Source organism: Triturus cristatus, chromosome 4_2, assembly GCF_964204655.1.
Source record: "Triturus cristatus chromosome 4_2, aTriCri1.1, whole genome shotgun sequence".
NCBI classification, from domain to species: Eukaryota; Metazoa; Chordata; class Amphibia; order Caudata; family Salamandridae; genus Triturus; species Triturus cristatus.
This window is the reverse complement of record NC_140586.1, coordinates 763544726-763568971: the sequence shown is the minus strand read 5'-3', so window position 1 is coordinate 763568971 and position 24246 is coordinate 763544726. Positions and strand designations below refer to the sequence as shown.

The window sequence follows — 24246 nt, the reverse complement described above, 5'->3', positions numbered from 1 at the left end:
CTCTCAGTCCAATTACTATGAATTAACCGAGAGTGAGATTCAGGTGGTCAGACCCGCTTGTAGTAAAAGACCACAAACACTGTTGTAAAATGCGTAACATCAAGGGGGCCAAATGTGCAGAACCATTAGCTACAATTATCTAGGTACTTTTATTTCAAGCCCTACTTCCATGTTTAAGGGTGTTTTGATTCTGCAAGAAGTAATTTTAAGTCAGATTTTTTTCTAGTGTTCTGATCTTTCCTTTGGTGGTTTAAAGCTTAGGAATTTTATCTGACATGTATTCACTCCCTTCCATTTCATTTTGAGAGGGACCAAAGAGTCAAGTTCTTCATGCATCCATACCACTGTAATATGAGAGTAGGACAGCCACAATAGCATTTGAGCTCTGCCTGTTGTATAAATAACTTCTTTCTTGTGTTGGTCAGGCATTTCATGTTGATTTTGAATGGAATCAATTTGTGATCGTTCAATCAATCAATCAATCAAATGTTTATTTGGCTAATCAAAATTTGCCATCAAACACAACAAATCATACATACGATTAAAAAGTGCACAATGAATAAAAAAATGCATGCAGTAAAAAGAAAAAATTATCAGTACAGCATTGCAAATTCAGGAAACAGCGATCAAAAAATCATAGCTTCATACAATTGTGATAACGAACAGCTGATTTAAAAAAGTCCCAACAGCACTGCAGACAAATACATTCGGGAGAGACTGCAAAAAATATAGAGCTGGTCTGCATTGATAAAACCTTTGCAATTTCAAAACTGAGATCAAAAATATTTCTTAGTAAACTGTTGGTAAAGCCAAAAGATATGAAAAGTAACAAAGTCTGAGATGAAGTTTCTTCACAAGTACTAGTTAAAATTATGGAAGAGTCATGTTGGCCCAAGGGAGAACATAAGAAAAACCTTATGCTAACGAGCTAAAATCTCAACAGGAGAGTCCTCTCCCAAACGTTATTAACCCAATGTAGGTAGGACCCAAATAAGGGAGGAGAGTGGATGATGGCATCATCCCTGACCAAAGCGTTCCTCAATTCTCCATACTCTCCCTCACTCTTCCTTCTCTCCTAATACTTTTCTTCACCTTCAGGCTAAATATCTTTTAACTGTAGAGACAACTCAAACAGTTCATAATAGTATCACTATTGAGGCTACCCTTTTCAATAATCCACAAAATAGCCAACACATTAGAAAAAAAAGTGCCTGCCTAATATCATCTGTGACATATTAAAGCCCCGGATCTTTGTACATATTAAATGGAGACTGAAGGGGAAAACCCTAGAAGTTTCCTGCAAAACCAAGTTTCCCCAACTTCCTCAAATTTAGCAGCAGCCCCAGATAGGTGCTTCATAAATCAAAACAGGGAGGAACTTATGTTTGTATATTTCCAACAATGCAGGGTTGGGCTTAATTCCAATTCTCTTGGCATAATGAAACAAGCCTCCCATTGCTTGCATGAACTCACTAACCCTAGTCCTCAAGCACGGACCCCAGTTACACTAAGAGAGTCAAAAGTAATCCCCAAATATGGAAAGCTTCGAACCATTCCTAAACGACTCCCCTTTATGAAAATAGGCCCAATCTTAGATGTGCGATTTCCCACAGCCATATTGTGCGGGATAGGAAGGGAATGACTGACAAGCAAAATCTGAGAAAGCCATCCCACACACTATAATTTAGAGCCAATAATTCTTGGAACATAATTACATCATAATACAATGTAGCCTGTTCAATCCCTATTAGAAGGTTTTGCAACGGATGTATGACGTTACAACGCACACTTTTACAACGCATGCACTTACAACGCATTTTTTACAACGCATAATCCATTACAACGCATGACATTACAACGCAGGACACTACAACGCATTTTTAAAAAATACCTTTACAACGTATTACCATTACAACGCATACTACCTTTACAACGCATACCATTACAACGCATAATATTAAATTACATTTAAGGTAAGTATTAGATAGTATAGGGGTAAAAATTACTATTCTAACTCCAGGGGGTGCAACAGTAGGGTAAGTGTTGGATAGTGTAGGGGTAAAAATTACTATTCTAACTCCAGGGGGTGCAACAGTAGGGTAAGTGTTGGATAGTGTAGGGGTAAAAATTACTATTCTAACTCCAGGGGGTGCATCAGTAGGGTAAGTGTTGGATAGTATAGGGGTAAAAATTACTATTCTAACTCCAGGGGGTGCATCAGTAGGGTAAGTGTTGGATAGTATAGGGGTAAAAATTACTATTCTAACTCCAGGGGGTGCATCAGTAGGGTAAGTGTTGGATAGTATAGGGGTAAAAATTACTATTCTAACTCCAGGGGGTGCATCAGTAGGGTAAGTGTTGGATAGTATAGGGGTAAAAATTACTATTCTAACTCCAGGGGGTGCATCAGTAGGGTAAGTGTTGGATAGTATAGGGGTAAAAATTACTATTCTAACTCCAGGGGGTGCATCAGTAGGGTAAGTGTTGGATAGTATAGGGGTAAAAATTACTATTCTAACTCCAGGGGGTGCATCAGTAGGGTAAGTGTTGGATAGTATAGGGGTAAAAATTACTATTCTAACTCCAGGGGGTGCAACAGTAGGGTAAGTGTTGGATAGTGTAGGGGTAAAAATTACTATTCTAACTCCAGGGGGTGCATCAGTAGGGTAAGTGTTGGATAGTATAGTGTAATATTATGCGTTGTAATGGTATGCGTTGTAATGGTAGTATGCGTTGTAATGGAATGCGTTGTAAAGGTAGTATTTAAAAATGCGTTGTAGTGTCATGCGTTGTAATGTCATGCGTTGTAATGGATTATGCGTTGTAAAAAATGCGTTGTAATGGTAGTGCGTTGTAAAAGTTGCGTTGTAAAGGTTGTTCCCCTTTTGCAACATAACCAGCAATGTTTCAATATACTAATTCTATGACAGAGGTCTCCGAAAACATTCCCTATCCCCATTGCTGTCCCTCTACTGGATCCAGCTAAGGTCCTTCCTTATGCTGCATTATTGGTGGAACAACAACAGTATATTGTAAGCCAACTTGGTAGACCTGATAAAGATGCAAAATTATTATATAACCTTAAAGACTTTTGAAAATCTAACTGTTGTAAAGGATGCTCGAGAGACACAGTGGTTTAACAGGTAAGTGACATTATTGGGACAACAACAGGGAGCGGACCTATCCTTTACTGGTCGGAGAATCCTCCTTCAGGGAAACACTGAGGAGTGAACATATAAGGACCTGCAGAGCGGCCGTTAAAAGATGTCTTGGAGGCTCGTCCATCCAACTGTCCTGCAAAGAAATAACATTTTGGAATCTAGCGGCAAAAGAACTAGACAAGAATGATTGATGGTGTGAACCAGACCATACAGCACTACCTTGTTCATCTATTTAAAACCCCATATCCCCCGTCCATATCCTCTCAGCACGAGCACTTTATTAACCTTTGGAGAAGCATGTGAAAATGTGTATAGTTCTAATCAACTTACCAAAAAAAGTTAACTCTACTCCATACAAATATAGTTTTAATTCATGTGTTTATTGTAATTTTAACTTGATTAGTTGTTCTGAGGTTTCACCTACCACGGTTCCACAATATCTCCAAACATGTTAATTCTTCTAAAACTTTGACAAAAGGCTGCACGTATACTGCCACACAACTCTCTTTCAATTTTCCAGCCATCATTATGCACATTACTTCCTCAAGGGTGCCATCTGCATCCATTCGTTGGTGACACTCATCCATCGTAAAAGCACAGGCTACTTCCAACACATCTTGCACAGAGGCTACAGCATCCTTACTATTTTCTCCTAACTCCCTTGATTTTTCCATCAACTTCCAATCAACTGACATTCTAGACACCTAGTCAGTCTAAGTGCTTCTCTAGCCCTGTATATGCTCCAGGACGTAACAATACTCTTGCAGCCTAGCAGCCAATCTCACCAACCTTGCAGAACCACCAGGAAGAAGAACTTTGATGAAGGGTTTGTTATCAGAACGCAATAAGAATTCTGTAGCCCAGATATATGTATGGTAATGCTCCACGCCCGATGCAGCGACCAGGGCGGCTCTCTCAATAGTAGTTTGTTTCTGCATCAGTTAACATCCTTGATACAAAAGCAAGTGTCTTCTCACTGCTACCATGTTTTTGAGAGAAAAAGGCTTCTACTCCTGTCGCACTTGCAGCCACTGTGATGATTGACTTGAGTGCAATGTAAAAAGGCACCAGAATACCTGCTTCGCAAATCTCTTTCTCAATTAAATTAAAACATTCTTGTTGCTCCTGTGCTCATGTGAAGCTTTGACCTTTCCTCAATAACAATCTCAACACTACAGTTTTGTCTGCAAATCCCTGTACAAATTGCATAGTATTCTATGAGTCTTATAAAGGACTTAAACTAATCCTTGTCCGGGGGTCTCGGAGCAAATTCATTCGCCTCCAACAAATAATTTTTGTGTTTAACTCCATCAGTTGACCAGGTGTACCCCAAATATTCCACTTGTCTGTCAGTAAACATCATTTATCTTTGCGCAAGGTGAGTCCAATGGCAGCAACTCTATGCAAAGCTTGAATGTCATCCTGAAAATACAAATTGTTGTCTAGTGCCCTTATAACCTCAGAAATAATGCGTTGAAAAATGTTCGCTGCCGATGACAGACCAAATGGCATGCAAGTGAACTGAAAGGTGCCTTTCATGGTTATGAACTGTGTGAGAGGCTTTGAATCATCATGGAGCTTAATCTGCTGGTACGCACTTTTTAGGTCCAATTTGTAAAAGTGCCTCCCCCTTTCAACATAAGGACCAATTCATTGATGTTAGGTAAGGGAAGGGTATCTGCTACAATATTGTGTTTCAGAGATCCTAAGTCTACACAGAACCTCAATCGCCCATCAGCTTTGCGTGTAATAACAGGCGATACCTAGTTCTTTCAACATTTTGTGAATTTGATGGTGATTTTGAAAATAGTTTGCAGACTGAGAGGAGTGTGAGAGCAAACAGTGTCCCGCCCACCACCACTTAGGTGAGAGATTTGGGAAGATTGTTGAAGTCCAGAGAACAAAGGAGTGTGATTGATTGGAGAGCACCAGAATATTTAAAGGATTATATTTGCTAGTTCTTTGCTATGATTCTCATTGAAAATAATTCTGTATTTTGTCTCTGTTACAGATTTCTTATGTTTTGTTTGAACAACGAATTACCTCTTTTTAAAAACATTTTCTATTGCATGTGTTCATTCCATTAACTTTTGTTGTACTATAGAACGGAAGGGGATGTGTTATAATGGGCTTAGTAGTGGGGCGTCTCGTGCCTGGCATGAACTCCATTCTATGACCAGGTCAGTGGCATCCTACTGCAGTAAGATTCCACTGCATAAGTTCATGGTAGGCATGAGACGCCCCACTATTAAACGCATTACAACATTAGGCAATCCAGCCCACTCTCTTAGGAATAGAATATCATTCCAATTCCTCATATTTAAATTGCATGTCTAGTGAGCCAATGGCACACTTTGCTTTTTAATTGAACAGCTGATTCAGACACATCAGGATTTGGTCGAGGAACATGACTAAGGATAGCAAGGAACAGGAAAACATCAGGTGGCAAATCAATAGTAACATGTGGTTCCTTGCTCAGTGGCCGGGCTGCAAATACAGTTTCGCCCCTTCCTCCCTTAGGGGCATTCCATGTTTGATGACTGAAATTAATACTGGTCCTCTCCATGCCCGAGGCAAATAATTTGGGTGGCTAGCATTAAACTGAGGCAGAGGCGCTGCAGTGGCAACAGCCTCAGCAGCAACCCCAACACAGGATGGCACTGGGTAATTAGGGCATCTCTCTGCACATTAAAGACCTCCCTCCCACTATAATAGATCATTGGCCTGCTTTCTTCTCAAGGGCTCCAATGCACCCTATTAGTGGGCTAAATCACACAACTCAATCAGTGATCTAAGTTTAACTGATAACACATCCCAGTCCAAGTCCATGTTCCAGCTGGTCGCACCAATAGCACTTGGCAGGTTACACAGTAATGGCTGGATGATGTCCGTGAGCTGAAAATCAATAGACTGTGACTGCGTTTCTGCATGCATCACATTCCTCTTCCTTTTAGCCAGTGGCCTACTATCTGTAGTTTGCATACTCCCAAGCTGAGTTAACAAGTTACATAGGGCCAATTTTAGAAGGAGAGTTCACCGCAGATGAAGAGGGGCCTACTGGAGTCTGATGGACACAACAACTGAAAAGATTCCTTGGGCAAGTGAGGGGGATGGTCTACAGGTGGTTCAACTAAGCCCAATGACATTCGCCTCTCAGCCAAAGCGATTTCCTTGGTGATTATCCCTGCAGTTCGATCAATGAAAGAAATAATTAAACTCCCAGGAGCTTTTGGACTGCTACTGCAAGGTGCAGCATGCAAGAAGATTGGGGAGAGATAGTTCACATTCCAGAATCTTTTCACGATGCAGACTGTTTCACATTGTGATTCCCATTGGAAATTAAAGTTTCCCAGGAAGCTGTTTGACCAGGATAACATTAGAACAGTAGTGGCTCCTGGAGTGAGTGCTGCCAGGTGGTGACGCAGGGCAGGGGAGGGGCAGGGTACGGGGGTTGTAAACTCCAGATTATTGCCAAACGGAGGTAAGTATACAAATAAATAATTAAAACGAATTTCATTGCCCGCTGCATCGCATTTGCCAGCATGCATGCATGCCACATCTGCATGGTGTGGCATGCATGCCACATCGTGCAGGAAAACGCTGCAGGTCTTATCACGGCTGCTGTCTGCATGTCAGGCTCTCCTATGAGTCTAACCTCCCACCGCCGTTAGACTACTGCAGCCCCACCCGGCCAGGATTTAACTCCCTATCAGGCGGGCAGGCACACCACGGCTTTGGCAGTCCTCCCATGGACTGTATGGTGGTGGCGCCACTTGAGAACCGCCAAAGTCAAAATCAGGCCCTCAGTATTTCATTCTTCTGAGATTATATAATTGAATGTAGCGGGTAGGAGGAACAGCTGAACTTCACAGAAAACAGAAGTAGAAAAAAGTGGTACATTACTATTATTTTACCAATGTTTTATTTGGGATACTTAGTACTCAAAACTGATGAATGGATATCCACACAGGATAGCAACATTGAAAAACACTATGTATTAATAGAAGAATAGCTCGAAACAGGGAGCTGGCAGATGATATCACCTATTTTAAGTGTTCCTTTGGAAATACACATAACTTCTCCAATAAATAAATGTAACACTTTGATGATATAAAATATGAAGTATTACCTGCCGTACATTATAAGAATATTACAAGTTGCTGAGGAGTTTCATAACAATATAGAAAAACAAGTCTGAAGCTGAGTTCCTTTGTAAGGCTATGGGACTCCAAAGTGACTTTCAATATCTTTATCATGTACACCTGTGGATATTTTATTCCACATAATGCATGGTCACACCATCACCTTTCACAGAAACAACTTAAAACCTTGGTGCATGGCTCTTTATATATGAAAGAGGAAGCATGTTTGCAAAGATGAAGAATAAAAATAAAATCTGTAGTGCAAACTGAAACACATCAAAAACACGTTAGATAGTTGTTGCAAGCAGATATTAGAATCAGTTCAATACAAGTCTCTTGATACAAAACAAAAAAACAAAGCTGCAGTAGCTCGGAATGCCTAAAAACATGCAGAAAGATTCTAGATTTTCTTTATCTAAGGAGTGCAAATAATAAACATATTCTCTCTGCTTGTCTTCTTTTTCTTAATTTTAATTTGAGCAGAAATGGTACACAAAGACACATGATTTTGAAGATGGAAAACAATTCTCAAAAGACTTTTCAATCATCAGCAATAATCAATATAAATTACAAGTCATAATTGGTGCCATTGTTCATACATAATATGAAACAATCAATCAATAAACATTTGTAGAGCGCATTACTCACCCGTGAGGGTCTCAAGGCGCTGGGGGGGAGGGGAGGAGGTGCTGCTACTGTTCGAACAACCAGGTCTTGAGAAGACTCCTGAAGGTCAGCAGCTCCTGGGTCTGTCGCAGGTGGATGGGGAGGGTGTTCCATGTCTTGGCGGCGAGGTGGAAGAATGATCTGCCACCGGCGGTCGCTCGTCGGATGCAGGGGATGGTGGCGAGGGTGACGTCAGCGGAGCAAAGCTGGCAGTTTGGGGTGTAGAAGGTGAGTCGTTCGTTGAGATATGTTGGTCCGGTGTTGTGGAGTGTATTGTGAGCGTGAGTGAGGAGCTTGAAGGTGATCCTATTGTTGATGGGGAGCCAGTGCAGGTCTCTCAGGTGGGGTGTGATGTGGCTGTGGTGGGGGATGTCGAGGATGAGGTGCGCGGAGGCGTTCTGTATGCGTTGTAATCGTTTCTGGAGTTTGGCAGAGGTTCCCGTGTAGAGGGCATTGCCGTAGTCCAGTCTGCTGCTGACGAGGGCCTGGGTGACCATCCTTCTGGTTACAGTGGAGATCCATCTGTAGATCTTGCGGAGCATGCGGAGGGTGTTGAAGCAGGAGGAGGAGACGACGTTGACTTGCTGGTTCATTGAGAGTGATGAGTCCAGGATGACGCCAGGTTGCGAGCGTGGTCAGTGGGCGATGGTGCAGCTTCCAGTGCAGCTGGCCACCAGGAGTCGTCCCAGGCAGAGGGGGTGGAGCCGAGGATGAGGACCTCCGTCTTGTCTGAGTTCAGTTTCAGAAGGCTGTTCCTCATCCATTCGGCGACGGCCTTAATACCTTTGTGGAGGTTAGTTTTGGTGGTGGTGGGGGCCTTCGTGAGGGAGAGGATCAGCTGGGTTTCGTCAGCGTATGAGATGATGTTGAGGTCATGCGATCGGACAATGTTGGTGAGCGGTGCCATGTAGATGTTGAAGAGTGTGGGACTAAGGGATGATCCTTGGGGTACGCCACAGATGATCTAGGTGTCTTTAGATCGGAATGGGGGGAGGCGGACACTCTGGGTTCTGTCGGTGAGGAAGGAGGTGGTCCAGTTCAGGGCTTTGTCACGGATCCCTGCGTTGTGGAGGCGTGTGCATAGGGTGTGGTGGCAGATGGTGTTGGAGGCAGCCGAAAGGTCCAGGAGGATGAGGGCCGTGGTTTCTCCATTGTCCAGCAGGGCTCTGATGTCATCGGTGGCGGCGATGAGGGCTGTTTCGGTGCGGTGGTTGTTGCGGAAGCCGGACTGGGACGAGTCCAGGAAGTTGTTCTCTTCAAGGAAGGAGGTCAGTTGCCTGTTGACAATCTTCTCAATGACTTTCGCTGGGAATAGGAGCAGGGAGATGGTCTGGAAGTTCTTGAGGTCCTTGAGTTTCTTTTTTTTTAAAAACTCTTTTTATTAAAGAATTAAGAGACAGCAGCATTGTTGTGAAATTGAGCAATATACCATATTTCAACAATACACAGATCATAAATCATCAGAAAAGGCACACATGGTAAATCACACATTTGGACACAAGAGGATAAGTCTTCATCATCAGTGGTTACCAATGGGGCGTCGCAAATATCACCTCTGTATGAGTTCCATGCCCCCCATATTGTGGACCACTTTTTTGGACAACGCCTTGCAACATATACAGTCTTTTACCAAAACATGCACCAGTCCATGTTCTGTTTCCACTGAAGCAATGTGGGAGGAGTATTGGAGCCCCAGTGCTGCGCTATATCCCTGTTATCTGCCGAAAGACCCAGAGTTACCCAGGTTCTCTCGGAAGTGGTGAGGTCAGTGGGCTCCCAAATGTTGAGGAGGCAACGTTTTGACTCCGGGTGTATATATTTGTGCAGGACAGACCTAAAGGTTTGGTTTAACGATTGCCAAAACCACTGGATACGGTCACACTCCCAGAGGATGTGCATAAATGTGCCCACCTGTCCACACCCTCTACGGAACTCACCCCTGTCCTCCCGTCCCATGTGCGCCATTTGTGGTCCAGTGACGTAGGTCCTATGAAGGATCTTCAGTTGGACTAGCTATAATCGAGCAGATATACCCACCTCCCGGGGGGATGCCACCAACTCCCGCCATTCGTCTTCATCTATTTCTAGGCCGCCCGCCACCCATTTCCCTTTAAGTGTTTCGAGAGGATCAGGGGTATTATGGAGGAGCTTCTTATAAGTAAGGGAGACTGCCTTTTCCAGCAAGTAGCCATCTAGGAGTCTATCCTCCAGCGGGGAGGAGTCAGGGGGTGAGGTGCCCTTTGGTATATTGTCGAGCACAAGGCATGACAGTTCTGTATATAGCGGAAAAACTCTGTGTCCGCCATTTCAAAGCGTTGTTGTAATGTGGAGAATGGCACCATATCCCCCTTGGACCAGAGATCACCTATTCGCGAGATGGCGATTAGGTCCCATTTATCAAACTCCTTGGAGGTCCTCAGCTTGCCGAGCTGTGCCGAGTCCCACAATGGGGTAGTGAGAGTTAGTCTACCGTTCCAACCCATGCTTTTATGAACGTCATGCCATATCCTCATTGCATGCTTGGTAGGGCCAGTGAGTGAGAGTTTTTCCCGGGGACAATAAAGTGCAACGCTAAAGGTCCCGCCTGGCAGTAGCCATCTATCCATGGCATAACCCGGATCGTGAGGACCACGATAGGTGGCTTGGTTAATGGCCACCAGCTGAGTGACCCGATAATATTTATTTATTTCCGGGAGGCTGATGCCTCCATCAAACCAGTTGAGGACCAGCTTCTCGTGTGCTATACGGGGCCTACCTAAAATAACTAGCTGGCACAGGGTTGGGCGCGTTTTGCAGTGCATACAGGAAGCGAGGCAGGGCCATCATTTTGAATAAGGCTGCCAGTCCCAGGAGCGAAAGATGCCTTGGGTTTCTTGAGTAAGGCGTTGATCTCGGTGTGCTTCCAGCTCTCAGGGAAGGTGGCGGTCTTGAAGGAGTTGTTGATGAGTTTGCGGAGATGGGGTGCGATGGTGGAGCTTGCTTTGTTGAAGATGTGGTGCGGGTAGGGGTCTGATGGTGAGCCGGAGTGGATGGTGTTCATGATTTTGATGATGTCTTTGTTGTTGACATGAGTCCAGGAGAACAGGGGGTAGGTGTGGCTGGGGGGCGGTGAGTCTGAGGTGTCGGTGGCTGTTGGAGGGTCCTGGTTGTTGAAGCTGTCGTGGATGTCTGCGATCTTGCGGTGGAAGAAGGTGGCTAGGGAGTCGCGGAGGTCTTGCGATGGCAGGATGTTGTTGGTGTTGGAGCTGGGGTTTGAGAGTTCCTTCACGATGTTGAAGAGCTCTTTTATCACAAATCAAGTAAAAACTTCCAGAAAAAAAAGAGAGCATGCTAAAGTGCAGGACATAGAAAAAATCATTACTTAGGTTCCTTGAGAATATGGCAAAGTGCATAGACAGGCGGTAGTAAAATAGTAGCTGGACACCAATAATCCTGCATCTCTGCTTGTCATTGGAAGCATTTAAAGTAGAGCAGAAGAAAGAAAAGTAGTGTTCCGTTTTCGTTTCTTTAAACCTCTGCTTAAATTTTACTCTGTGACATGACCTGCACTACACCGCGGCTGCTGGCTCTGTTAGCAATCAATTGTGACGTCAGTTCTGAACTGTATAAAACATACAATAGTCGAGTTCTGACATCTTTTTCTTATAATTGGCGACTGAGTGCATCACTAGTTGCAGACTATAAAGAAAGTAGATGACTAGCGTTTGTATTAAAGAATCCCATGTATTATGTTGTATTTCTTTCATTATCAGTAGGATGAGTCAGAGACAGGGCCAGACAGGAAGCCCAAAGCAGCCCTAGCATTTTTGTCAGACCAGCTCCCCAGGGGTGGGGTGGGGGGTTGCAGGAGTGAAGCACCGCTGTTTTTGTTACTGGGGGCCGATATTGCAGCACTGCTGCAAAACTGCCCCCCCAGAATTAAACTGGCCCCACCGGTACAAATCCTGTCCCTACCATGCCAGCCTCCGAGGGAAATGTCTGATCCTCACTATGGCCAGTCCGACCCTGCTCAGAGAGTTAGGTGCTCAATGATGGTATCCGGAGTTACCTCCAATTTGCATGTTTTAATATCCACTGGCCACTTACATCTTTCATTATTCCAGGATCGGTACATTGAATAGTATTCATTTTTGAGCTAGTTACTTATGTAGTGTACAGCACCTAGAAATGCACAACTGTGGTATTCGGCACAATTTAAAAAAGTTATAAATATTTTACTTGGTTTTTATCTGTAATAACTGGTACAAGAAATTCTATTTTACAGAGAAAAGATTAGAGGCACACTGGACTAATGTAATAATTGGTCAACACTTAGAACTCGTGAATTGAAGTGAAAATGACACAGGAAAGAAATCTAGATAATGAATATATCAACCTGTAGGAGTTCAAAAGAAAGAAATCACTTAGGGTTATAGTGTCAGATAAAGAAATAAGACAAAGAAAACAAGCGAAAAGAGAAAGTAAGAGACAAGATAAGGAAGGAGGTTCACAATCACAAAACACAATTATGGATAAACTAATCTTCCTGCTTCACTGGGGATTCTCAGGAGATGTAGACCTGGTTCCTCTCACCCCACCCCCTGCTATGGAGATGTCTCTTGCCTCACACCGAGGTGGATACGTTCTAAGGGGTCCAGTACAGTTGTTAAGGGGCCAGACAATATAGGCCCACTTGAGGCATATCACATGACTGGACACAGTTACCCTGGGCTCTCTTCCTAGTATTGTAGTGCACACCCACCTGCAGACGACAGACACTTCAGACTATGGCAACAAGTCAATACTTATGGATCTGAGCATACGACAGACACTCCAGACTATGGCTGCAATACAATACTCATGGATTCGAGCCATAACTCATCCTGATATGAGCACTATCTGCGGCCAAAGTCTTTGCTCATAGAAACAAAGATATGGTCACACTAATGTTTCTTAGTGCAGAGAGCTTGCACATCACTTCTTGCAAGACTGAGAGATAATTTTAAGTGTTTTCCATGCTAATGAGCAACCATGTTCCTAATCGTAATCATGGTAGCTCTAGGATGTGAAAAAGCCATAATGAACATTCAGTCATGATTTTTCAGCTTAAATGTTCTGAAACCCTATTTATGACTATTGTCCTATTCCCAAAAAATGGTTGCTATGTAAAGCACTCTAGAACCTATTCAGGATGCTATGTAAAATTGCAATTAAATAAAAAGAAGGAAAAACATATGACGTTTGTTTCATGAAAGTGAGTGCTAGGGGTGTGAGAAGCGGCATAGGTTTTCCTTCATATACCTACAATGAATCCTCACAGAAAGGGACAGAATTTATGTGTTGTATACCTCGGGGGACGATTCACAGAACTACACTGAGATAAAATCCGAAACTTATACTTCTGGTATTCACAGAAGGCATTTAGTAGTAGTAAAGTTAGGACTCCTAACCTTACTACTACTAAACTGGGATAAAATCCTAAATATACTACTTTTGGTATTCACAGAAGGCATTTAATAGTAGTAAAGTTACGAGTCCTAACTTTACTACTACTAAATGCCTTCTGTGAATACCATAAGTAGTAAGTTTAGGATTTATCTCAGATTAGTTCTGTGAATCTGTCCCTTATTGTTTCCACTGTCAAGTCAATCAAAAGAAAAAAATATATGTAAGTGCTCCCACACAAAACCTCACTAGTTACCTAAATGGTCTCACAACAAGAGAAAAAGATATAACATGCACCCAGTTTGAATGTTCTTCCAAGACATTTTTTGCTACAAAGCACATGTGTGGAATATCCAATGGCACAGTGAGTGAGAGCTAATAGTGCATGTGTGGGGTGGTTCGGTAGTGATGTGGGGGAATATAAATGATTCTTGACTGCTCATGTGTTTTCTAAATCCACTCACCTTCTCCCACTATATGCCACCCTCCCCTTCTTCCATCACAAACCCTCAGTTCATTGCTTGAGGCATTAATGAGGTGCGGGAGTGTAATAATGTGGTTGCCTGATGGCTATTGTAAGAATCTTAGTGCAGATGGGATGTTAATAGCGTGATGGTCTTGTGTATTTGTGGAGTGCTCTTAGGTTGGTACTGTGATGATGGTTGTTCATGTGGGAAAAATCTCTACTCACCGTTGTTGCAGTCATGTGAAGTGGGACAAGATAATATTATGGAGAAGTGAGGCACATAGTAGTAGTTGATAGTGAGGAACATTTATTGGTAGTTAAGTGCTAAAAGGGTTTGTGCATTGCTGTGATGTGCAAAATCTTTTTGTGGTATGGTAGTGGTAAGCATGGAGTGATAGCGTGACCCTGTAGGTGGTACTTCTGAGTGATATTGTGGTGCTGGAATGCTGACAGTGATAATGTGCTGTTCAATGGTGGTAGTCTAGTGCGGAAGGTGGTATTGCAAAACTGGAAGGTGGTGTTAAATGTGAGTGTTATGAGCGTGGTGTGATGTGGAAGTGTGGTTCTGTGAGGTACTAGTGCAGTGACATGAGATCACATCAACACTGTAAAGAAGGTTGTGCAATTATGTAGATGGTTGTGCATTCTTGCAGCTTGTTTGTGCAGAGGGTTGACATGGACGAATGGTGATGGATGTTGGTAGTTGGGGTGGTAATGCTGTGGTGAATAGTGGTGATGTCCTGTAAGAAGAACTGCAGTAACACTGGGTGTTGTATTGTGGTGGAACACAGAAGAATGGATCATTGAAGATGTAGTATGGGGCTGTTAATTTGCAGTAAGATGGCTGAGATTTGCAGAATAGTAGTGCCTTGGTTGGGCTGTTCTGTACATTTGCAGTGCTATGAAAATATAATATGGTGGGCGAGTGGTAGTGCAGTACTGTGGAATTCTAGTGTGATGTATGAAGAGGAGTTGCAGTGCTAATTGTGTTAGTGCAATGTACAAGGTTGTGTGAGGACAGTAGTGATGTGATGTGCCAATGTGTTTGCTTTAGTATGATTTTAGCAGTGTAGCAGTCATAACTGGCTGTAAATTGACTGGGGGAAGAGCAGTAATAGTGGCGGGAGTGAAGTCTTGGGAAGTGGAAGTGTAGAACTCAAATGTTGTAATTTATATAAAGAAGGAAGTAGTTCATGGAAGTGGGTTTATATAGAGTGCCATACTCAAAATGTTATGCTAGAAGGCTAGTGATATTGTTCTATGTGGTGACAGGGAAATGTTATAGTTGTAGTGTAGTATAAGAATAGCAGTGGGGTTTATGTGGGTAATAGGGCAATGCTAGGTTGTGATCCTTCAGTACTTTGGTAGTGGACTGCTAGTTGGTAAATGTGTGGTGTTGGGCTACTTATGTGGTGATGGATGATAGATGTGTCTGGTGGTAGTATGATTATGGAGATCACAATGTGGCTATTCGAGGTGAAATTGTGTTCGTGGGGAAGCAGTATTGTAATCAGGAGGATGGTAGTACAATTCTAGTTGGTGAATGTGCACTACTGTGATAGGAAATGTATAGCTGGGATGGTAGAAATTTGGGATTGTAGTGTGACACTGAGATAATTGTATAGTGCAGATAAGTAGAAGTGTGGTGGGTGTTTAAATGGACAAGTTATTGTTACACGTGTGGATATAAAAGGAGTGTATAAGGGTTATGGTGGACCATCCTCACTCTGGCCCTCATTGGGTTCAAACACATACATTAACCACAAAATGGAAACCCATTTCTGTTGGTCCCTTTGCTTAACATGATTAGTGCTCTAGATATGAGCTTTTTGGCTGATTCACACATGTTGTAATATCGTATCTAATCAATCAGAAAGCCATGATGCATTAAACCCATGAAAAGTATAGTATGCCTAACTGAGGAGCAGAGCACTGTTTTGTAGATGGATGTCTGTGAGAACCTAAACGCAAAGCATGACTGGGATGTTGTTTTCTTCTTTAACATGGAAAGCTTTTTAGTCTCGTGTCTGAGCAGAATGGAAAATTGAAATCCATTTTTGTCATTGCTTTTGCTTATTGTAAGCTGAGCTTCATCATGTACATATCGCTGAAGGCCACTGTCTATAAATACAATAAATATGCATGTTAATCAAAGATTTAATTTGGATGGTGCAACCTTAATTTCCATTCTATTAAAGTCCTCAATTGATCCATGTCTCATTGCAGGTGGTCTAACTGCAGTGATTTATACAGATACACTTCAGACTGTGATAATGGTTGTTGGATCATCTGTCCTTATGTTCATTGGTAAGTAACTATCACATGATAAGAGATACATTGTGGATCTGTGATTGAGGTAGTCATGGGGTAATAAGGTTGTGTGTTTAGGATTCCATGGCATTACCTCAATTGGGTTTACATGCAGTCTCAATGATCATCATGCTGCCCAGCACAAGTGAATAGGGTGCCGGAGGAGGTCACACAGATCCTACTAGGAAGGATATTGCCTCCCTTGGTGACCTGCCTGAACTTGCTATGCTGGGTGGCAAGTAGAAGGTGGATCCACCAGGGAGGAATTCTGCAAGGCACAGTTGAGTGTCTAACTCTTGAGGGCCTGAGGCAGCAACTGAAGTCCAAGCAGCTGGTGATACCTCTGGAGATCACCTCATATATTTTAGGAGAATGTCCTCATGTAGAGTGATCCTAAGGCTCCTGAATATGGGGCAACTCATGTGTTGATAGTTCCCAAATGTTACAGGGCTTTCCTACTGGAGCTGGCTCATGAGGCCACTGGCATATGGAGCAGGGCAAAACCTTTGCCAGGCTTGTCACCCGCTAATATTGGCCCCAGAAAAAGACAGCCTCTGATGCATTCTGTAGGACTTCTCTTACCAGCCGGGTTAGTGGGAAGACTGAGACAAAGCTAAAAGCTCCCCTGTTTCCATGACTGTTTTTGGCACAGCCTTTGAGTGGGTGGGCATTGATATTGTAGGACTGTTAGAAACCAAGCCTTAGGAAACATGTTTATTCTGGTCTTGGTGTACTATGCCAGTAGTTACACAGATGCCTTACCTCTGAGAACCATCACTGTACCTGTAGTTGCTAGGGCCGTGATGAGGACCTTTACCAAAGTGGGTTTCCCTAAAAAGCAGTGTCAGACAGGGGCACCAACTTCATGTCCGTGTATATAACGGGAGGCAGCCTTTACCACGCAGTCGGAACCCTGCATGCCTTTACCACGCAGGCTTAGCTACACAGGTGACATTACCATGCAAGTCTTTACCACACAAGATTTTACCACAAATTTTGTTTTAAAGGCATGATTGGTAAAGGCATGTTTGTTGTGAAAGTTTTAAAGGTAAGTATACGTAAGTATTAATGGTTCTAACTAAAGTGCTTTATAGATGTGTGTATATATATATAGATATATATATTTATATATCTATATATATATATATATATAGTCACAATCCTTGCCCACTGCTCTCCCGATGAGACAATCCAGGTACGGACCACCAGACGCCGAATATTGCAATTTCTAAAAGTGCTTTATTTCATAAACGCCACATAGTCTGTTCCAGGCTAGTTCCTGCCATGACGCGTTTCGACGGCCAAAGCACGGTCTTGATCACATATATATATATATATATATATATTATCTTGTGGCAGAAATTCATCAGTTGCAACACGCCTTTTCCTGTAAATTATAAGGTATTTTGGAGCTGGGTAGTGCGAGGGGCAGTTGCCAAGTGGTAGAGTGAGAGAAAATGTAAATATGAATTTGCAGATTTTGCGGTTCAAAACAAGAATATTTCCATTGTGATGTACAAACTTGAAAACATAGAACTGCAAGTAATTTAAAGGACTGGCAGTTTTTAAAAAAGAACATTGTTTGCACAAGTGAGCTGTATTTGTCAGTTCCCATTTGTTCACAAAGATTTATGACACTAGTCAATTAATTAATTTAACTCATGTGCAGAGTATATATATTATGGAAATTACGGCTCTCCTTTCAATGAGAAAGGTTTAGTGGAAAGCCAAACTTTACTACTAAATGCCTTTTGTGAATACCGAAAGGCGTAAAGTTAGGATTTTGTCTCAGATTACTTTTGTGAATCGGGCTCTATGACTCTCAGATCCCTAAGCCTCTCAACATCTACAATGTTATTGTGTAGGCGTCTCAAGTTCAGCTTAGTTGAGAGACCTTGAACAAATCCATTCTGGTCTTGGTGTACTAGATCAGTTATAACAACATGCAGTCTTTTAGCTAATTCTTTTGCTAGAATTTTAGTATCTGCGTTGATCAGCAATATTGGTGTAAATGACTCACATTTATGACGAGGTTTCCTAGCGGAAGCAGTACAATTGGCTCTGTTCACTATTCTTCCTATAATGCCCCACTTTTAGCACTGCCTTACAGGCGGCATGTAGGGGATATGCCACTTGTCTGGACAGTCTATAGCACCTTCTCCCCTAGGACCCAGAGTTTGTTGCTATAGAATTGTTTCATGTAGGCTACAAAAACCTATGCAATCAGCTCAGTTTTGACCTAATTCCTGGCTATATACAATATTCTCCCCTTTTCAACTCCATCTTCGTTGTGAGAGTGGGATTGGGATTCATCACATTATCCCTTGTCAACTCTGCATCTAGTTGAGTCAACCTACCCTTTCTGACCTTCACTTCACCTGAGAGTGGTCTTATAGGCTTTCCACACTGTCATTTGTCTAAGTGCAGATCCTTTGTTCTCCTTAAAATACAGCTTAGAGACTTTATCTAGCCTTCAGACCTCATGCTTCTCCGCGAGGTGTCATGTTGCCATCCTCTACTCCTGAGGAGTTTCTGATTGTCGGTCAAGTAAGTTACCTGTAGAGGGGAATGGTCACCTATCTCTCGTGGTACAATGTGAGCACCTTTACATTTGTGCATCACGTCCCCAGTAGTGAAGAAGTAATCAAGTTTAGATTGCATATGGCATTCATTTGTGTAGGAGGAATAGCTCCTATCTTGGTCATTAAGGGTCCTCCAGACATCACTCAATCCAATCTCTTGTTCAAACCCTTCCAGTTTTGCTTTGCTTGCATCTCCAACCTGTCTGATGCTTTGTCTGCGTAAATGAGAATTCAAGGCTAAATTAAAATCTCTCCCAAGGATGACCAGAGATGGGGAGTGTCCAGCAGAATGTTTTGTTTCCCACCTTACTCAACATTTCTAATTGTAATCCGGGCGGTGCATGCACATTTACCAACAGAAATGACTCCCCCTCCCATTTCCCCATCAGGGCAGTGTAACAGCCACCAGTAGTAGTACAGTACAGGGTCCAGCACTCTCTTACTGTTACTACAATACCCAAATTGAGTGCAGGTGGACCATTCTAAGGGGTTTGGACCTTCTCTTCCCCAATGAATTAGCAGTAAGAGATGGATTAGGTATGTCCTCACATTTAAATAAACAAAAATGAATTCCTTTCTTTATTCGTCATTTGTTCTTTTACTTTTCAAATTAATTTTTCATTAATCAAGCAATAATGACATCTTCCACTACATGTGTTTTGCCCCCTGTAGCCTTTTGTTGTACAATGTAGTCAATAAAGCAATGTCCTGGTAGGTTCTATCTAGCCCTGGTTATAATCCATTGCTAAAGGATGATCTTTATGTTGGGATTAAACCTAAGACTAAGGGCTTTCGCAACCAGAGCTTTCTTCACCTTATGTCCTAGTTCATTAACATTCCATGTAAGTATTGTCAGCTGTTTTATTTGCATCCTAGTGTAACATAGTACTCCATCGCCCCCCACCCTTCTCGTCGCAGCCAGGTCTTTTGCCTTCTGCCTATGTGTCTTTGTGACTTTGATGCTTCATAAACTTTCCAACGAACTACCCCCCTCCCTACCTTACCGTGCCATGATCCTAAAACTGGCCATTTCTCCAACTTACTGTACGTGTAAACCCTAAACAGAAATACATAACTTTAGTTGCCCTTGGCTTGGAGGTCGCCTGCAGCTTCTTAAAAGATGTAACTAATCACAACTTTGCCTACCAAGACCCCACATTCTCATCCTTCTGGCATTGCTGCTGTTCTAGTAAAGCAAGTGTCTTTTCCATTTCTTTAGCCTCCCCTTTACATGTACCTCTTACCAACCCGGTGTCAGATCTAGGTGTCCCATATTAAAAAGTCCAAGGTCATCGGGGTGACATCCCGTAGGTGTTTCCCTATCGTCTCTGATGTCGACACCATGGATCCAATCCTGCTCCCCTCCCTTGATGCCAATGCTCTCCACCTGTTATTGTCCAGTACATCGCTCCATTGTTTAATTTCCTCAACTGTTTTGGCCTGCTCTGCTTGCATTTGTACTTTTGCTGGTGAAGTTCTCTGACCATTGCACATCCTGTTCCTGCCTGTTTGTGTCTGCCAGTCTGTCTACTTGGCTGGTGGCTCCGCTGTTCGGGCCCACAGCCCACGACGTTCCATCTATTTCCTTGTTTACTTCACTTATAACAAGAAATGTGCCTTGTCATTGTAAACTATTCCCAATTTTGCAGGAAAAATAAGCGCATATTTGAGTCCCAGATTGTGCAGGACTTTTTCCCAAAACCAAAAGGAACAAATGATGGACAGAATGCTGAACAATGCAAACATTCACCCCAAGTCACAAAGAATTGGGTTTAATCCATCGTTCTTTTGCTCACCATGCCACCCCAATTATTTGACTGGCACAAATGCTCTTTGTCTCTGGACCTGGATTGGGTAATCCGGGTAAATGTTGACGTCTTGACCATCTATTTGCCATAGGCCATGCTTACATGACAGCTGTAGTATATTATCACAATCTCTGTGGTTCATAAGCCTCACAATGATTGGGTGGGGAGGCAGTGGATTGCTTGACACAATTAGAGATACCCGAAGAAGGTGCCTTTGCAGGTATTCTATGAGCTCTTTCACCAAGAATGAGCAAGTTGGCTTCCCTTGTAGCACAGGTTTTTAAAGCCCACGACGTTCCATCTATTTCCTTGTTTACTTCACTTATAACAAGAAATGTGCCTTGTCATTGTAAACTATTCCCAATTTTGCAGGAAAAATAAGCGCATATTTGAGTCCCAGATTGTGCAGGACTTTTTCCCAAAACCAAAAGGAACAAATGATGGACAGAATGCTGAACAATGCAAACATTCACCCCAAGTCACAAAGAATTGGGTTTAATCCATCGTTCTTTTGCTCACCATGCCACCCCAATTATTTGACTGGCACAAATGCTCTTTGTCTCTGGACCTGGATTGGGTAATCCGGGTAAATGTTGACGTCTTGACCATCTATTTGCCATAGGCCATGCTTACATGACAGCTGTAGTATATTATCACAATCTCTGTGGTTCATAAGCCTCACAATGATTGGGTGGGGAGGCAGTGGATTGCTTGACACAATTAGAGATACCCGAAGAAGGTGCCTTTGCAGGTATTCTATGAGCTCTTTCACCAAGAATGAGCAAGTTGGCTTCCCTTGTAGCACAGGTTTTTAAAGCCAGTCTTCAGTGAACAGTTCAATGCTGGGCCTTTCTGCCCTCTCTGGAACCCCAATAAGTCTGACATTATGACGCGTTGACTGGCCTTCTACATCCTCCACACTGTCCATGAGTACTTTCCATGTGCACACACTTTCTTGTGAGAGCCAGCACCCCCAGTTGTGTCGTCTTAATGCTGCTTTCAGTTTCTTTGACCCGTTCCACAAGATTCTAGCAATCATCCCTTAGAATTTCCAATTTGTTCACTACTGCAGCTATTTGTTCCTCCAGAGATACTTTAATGTCTGCCAGTATCACTGCTGTGTGGTTTGCAAATGGATCTCCATTATATATCTTTCTATACTGTCCGATTTGATCCTCTTCACGCTGCATGACATTAGGTTTCCCTTTCACTGGCTGTGGTTTTCGCATGGTAATCCAGTTCAATCTCCCATCACCTCCATCTGCCGTGTGAAACAAATAAGGGAGGACTGAGTGTTGGTGGGGATGAGGGGGCGCAAATCAGGTTGTCAGGGGGTACAAAAGGGCAGGGACCATGCAGCTGTCCTTGTATGGTTGAGCGATCCTGTCAATTCTAGGCATCAGATAGTCAGTCCAGAAATTCGTATTCTCCTGCTGTCTCACTCCCAGATCTCTCCTCCCATCCTTCCACAGTGTCTGGGTGCATTGGAGTTGTATCCTCTTCAATTTGAAATATAAGCAGTTTCCAAGTTCTCTGCACATTGTCCTTTGGCATTGTTCCCCCACCAACTCCTCCCGCTTAAGGGCTATGTCTCTTTCACCTCTCCTTCAGCCTCCACAGTCCACTCAAACCAATCTGCACTTTTGTTTAAGCCGTTTGTGGCAGGAAGGAGTTCTCACTGCTCCAGACTCTGTCACAATTTGATCCGCTTGAGCCACACCCACTTCCTTATTGTAAAAGGGGCACCACACCTCCAAAATCCCTCACCACTAGCTGACATCTGAAAGCATTTTAATGGTACCCCAGGTGTTGAACTCGTAGCTAAAAAGTCACAATTCACATTGCATAACACCAGTGGCACCCATTCCTCACCTCCTCCAGCCTGCTTAGCTCGCACATTTTGCTCCTCTGGCCACAAAGTAACCCTTCACTGTTGTTGGCCCCATCTCCCAGTTCTGTGGGGAAGGCTCACCTCAACTGCTCGCCCTGCTGCCACTGCACATAGAATATTCTCCAATGGGAGCACTGACCAAATTGCATGACTCCTGCTCCTGTGGGGCATTCTTCTAGTGTGACGTTTGACCACAGCAGTTTTCTGCCCGATTCCACTCGTGAGGAGTCGCCGCACAATAGTGCTCAACCTCGTTCCGGGCAGGTCAGCATATGTCAATGGGGGGAGATGAGAGGGGAAAAACAGGTCACAGGATCCTTTTGCCAACACTGCTTTTGTGCATGTTCGCGCAGAGACATCGATCTTCCTTCAGCTGTCAATCCCTTCTTTCTTACCCATAACAGACAGTCGGCAGTATTATCTCATGCCACTCATCTGCGGCTCTTTAGCGAGCACTATGTTTTTGGGGCAATCAATCTATCAATGACTGGCAGGTAGAGATCCCCCCACGTTCCAGGCGCTCTCTCCCTCTTTTCCCTTCAATGGCCAATGTTTAGGGACAGGATATTAGTACTCTGAGGCCAGATCGGCTGCAGGGGCAAAGCACAACCATCTTCCCTGCTGAGCAAGCCATGCACCCCAGCATTACTTTTTTAATGCAAACTCAATGCAAGATTTACAGTCCAGTGCAAATTAAGATTGCACTACTTTGCATCAAGGGGGCATTCCATGGATAGATAGATAGATAGATAGATAGATAGATAGATAGATAGATAGATAGATAGATAGATAGATAGATAGATAGATAGATAGATAGATAGATAGATAGATAGATAGATAGATAGATAGATAGATAGATAGATAGAACGTGAATTCTGCTGAAAAACTTCAGTTTTCCAAATACACGGACACGGACCCAGATTGGTGCTGAAGGTGCTCTTTAATCAACCGTCGCCATTATGCGTTTCAGCTCCGTAGATCCTTGATCACATGACATGGTTGCTCAACTGAGTGCAATATTTAAAGTGAAACGTACACACATTTGGGATTTCTTTGCACATTGGACATCGTTTTAATCTGCTCATAATGTCAAACTCGACGTGGTATCCTACCTAAATTGTTTTTCCCCGCACTGCCTTTCTCCCTGAGCCTACCTCGGTCGATTTTGGGGCTGGGAGGCTCTCCCTCGAATCGGCAGAAGCGCGGCGGCCATTTTGGGTAGGGGAAGCGTCCAGTCACCAGCATAAAAGGCAACGGTCATGTCTCCGCGCAGCGTACGCGGTCAGCGGACGCGCCGGATCTGCGCCGTAGTCGTGCCAGAGTCCTGCCCGTCTGCGCCCGTCTGCGCCCGTCCGCGATCAATACGCGGCCGAGGCCAGGTACTCTGTGGAAACCCCAACATCTTGCTTCAAAACATATAGTAAGGAGTCTCTTTTTTCGATACAACACAAATGCTGTGCTCTCACTGTTTCTCTTCAAAGGGATTTAGCCCTATATCCAGAGTTGGGCATACCTTGCAATATGCTGAATGACACATTGGTCCCCTGCCCCTTTGATCAGCCGCCGTCTCAGGCCCCTAAAGACACCAGCAATTTCTCTATTAAGGCTGGCCTAATTAATTGTCGCTCCCTGCCTAAACATTTTCTCGATATCGCCCAGTCTCTGATGGACAATAACTGGGATTTACTTTTTCTTACGGAAACATGGCTGGAGGATGAATCTAATCCGTCTTTATGCCTGGCCATTCCCCCGGAATATAATATCCTATGCGCCAATAGAGCGGGTCGCAATCGGGG

At 43.4% G+C, this 24246-nt stretch overlaps 1 protein-coding gene across 4 annotated transcripts in view; it reads left to right on the top strand.

Annotated features, from left to right (window-relative positions):
* Positions 1-24246, top strand: part of LOC146835006 (sodium/glucose cotransporter 4-like) — a 736053-nt gene that overhangs the window by 388304 nt on the left and 323503 nt on the right. For all 4 annotated transcript variants that reach the window (XM_085602666.1, XM_085602670.1, XM_085602669.1 and 1 more), the window contains one exon: positions 16086-16166. In XM_085602666.1, the coding sequence (XP_085458792.1) occupies positions 16086-16166 (81 nt within the window). The remainder of the gene's footprint in view (positions 1-16085; positions 16167-24246) is intronic.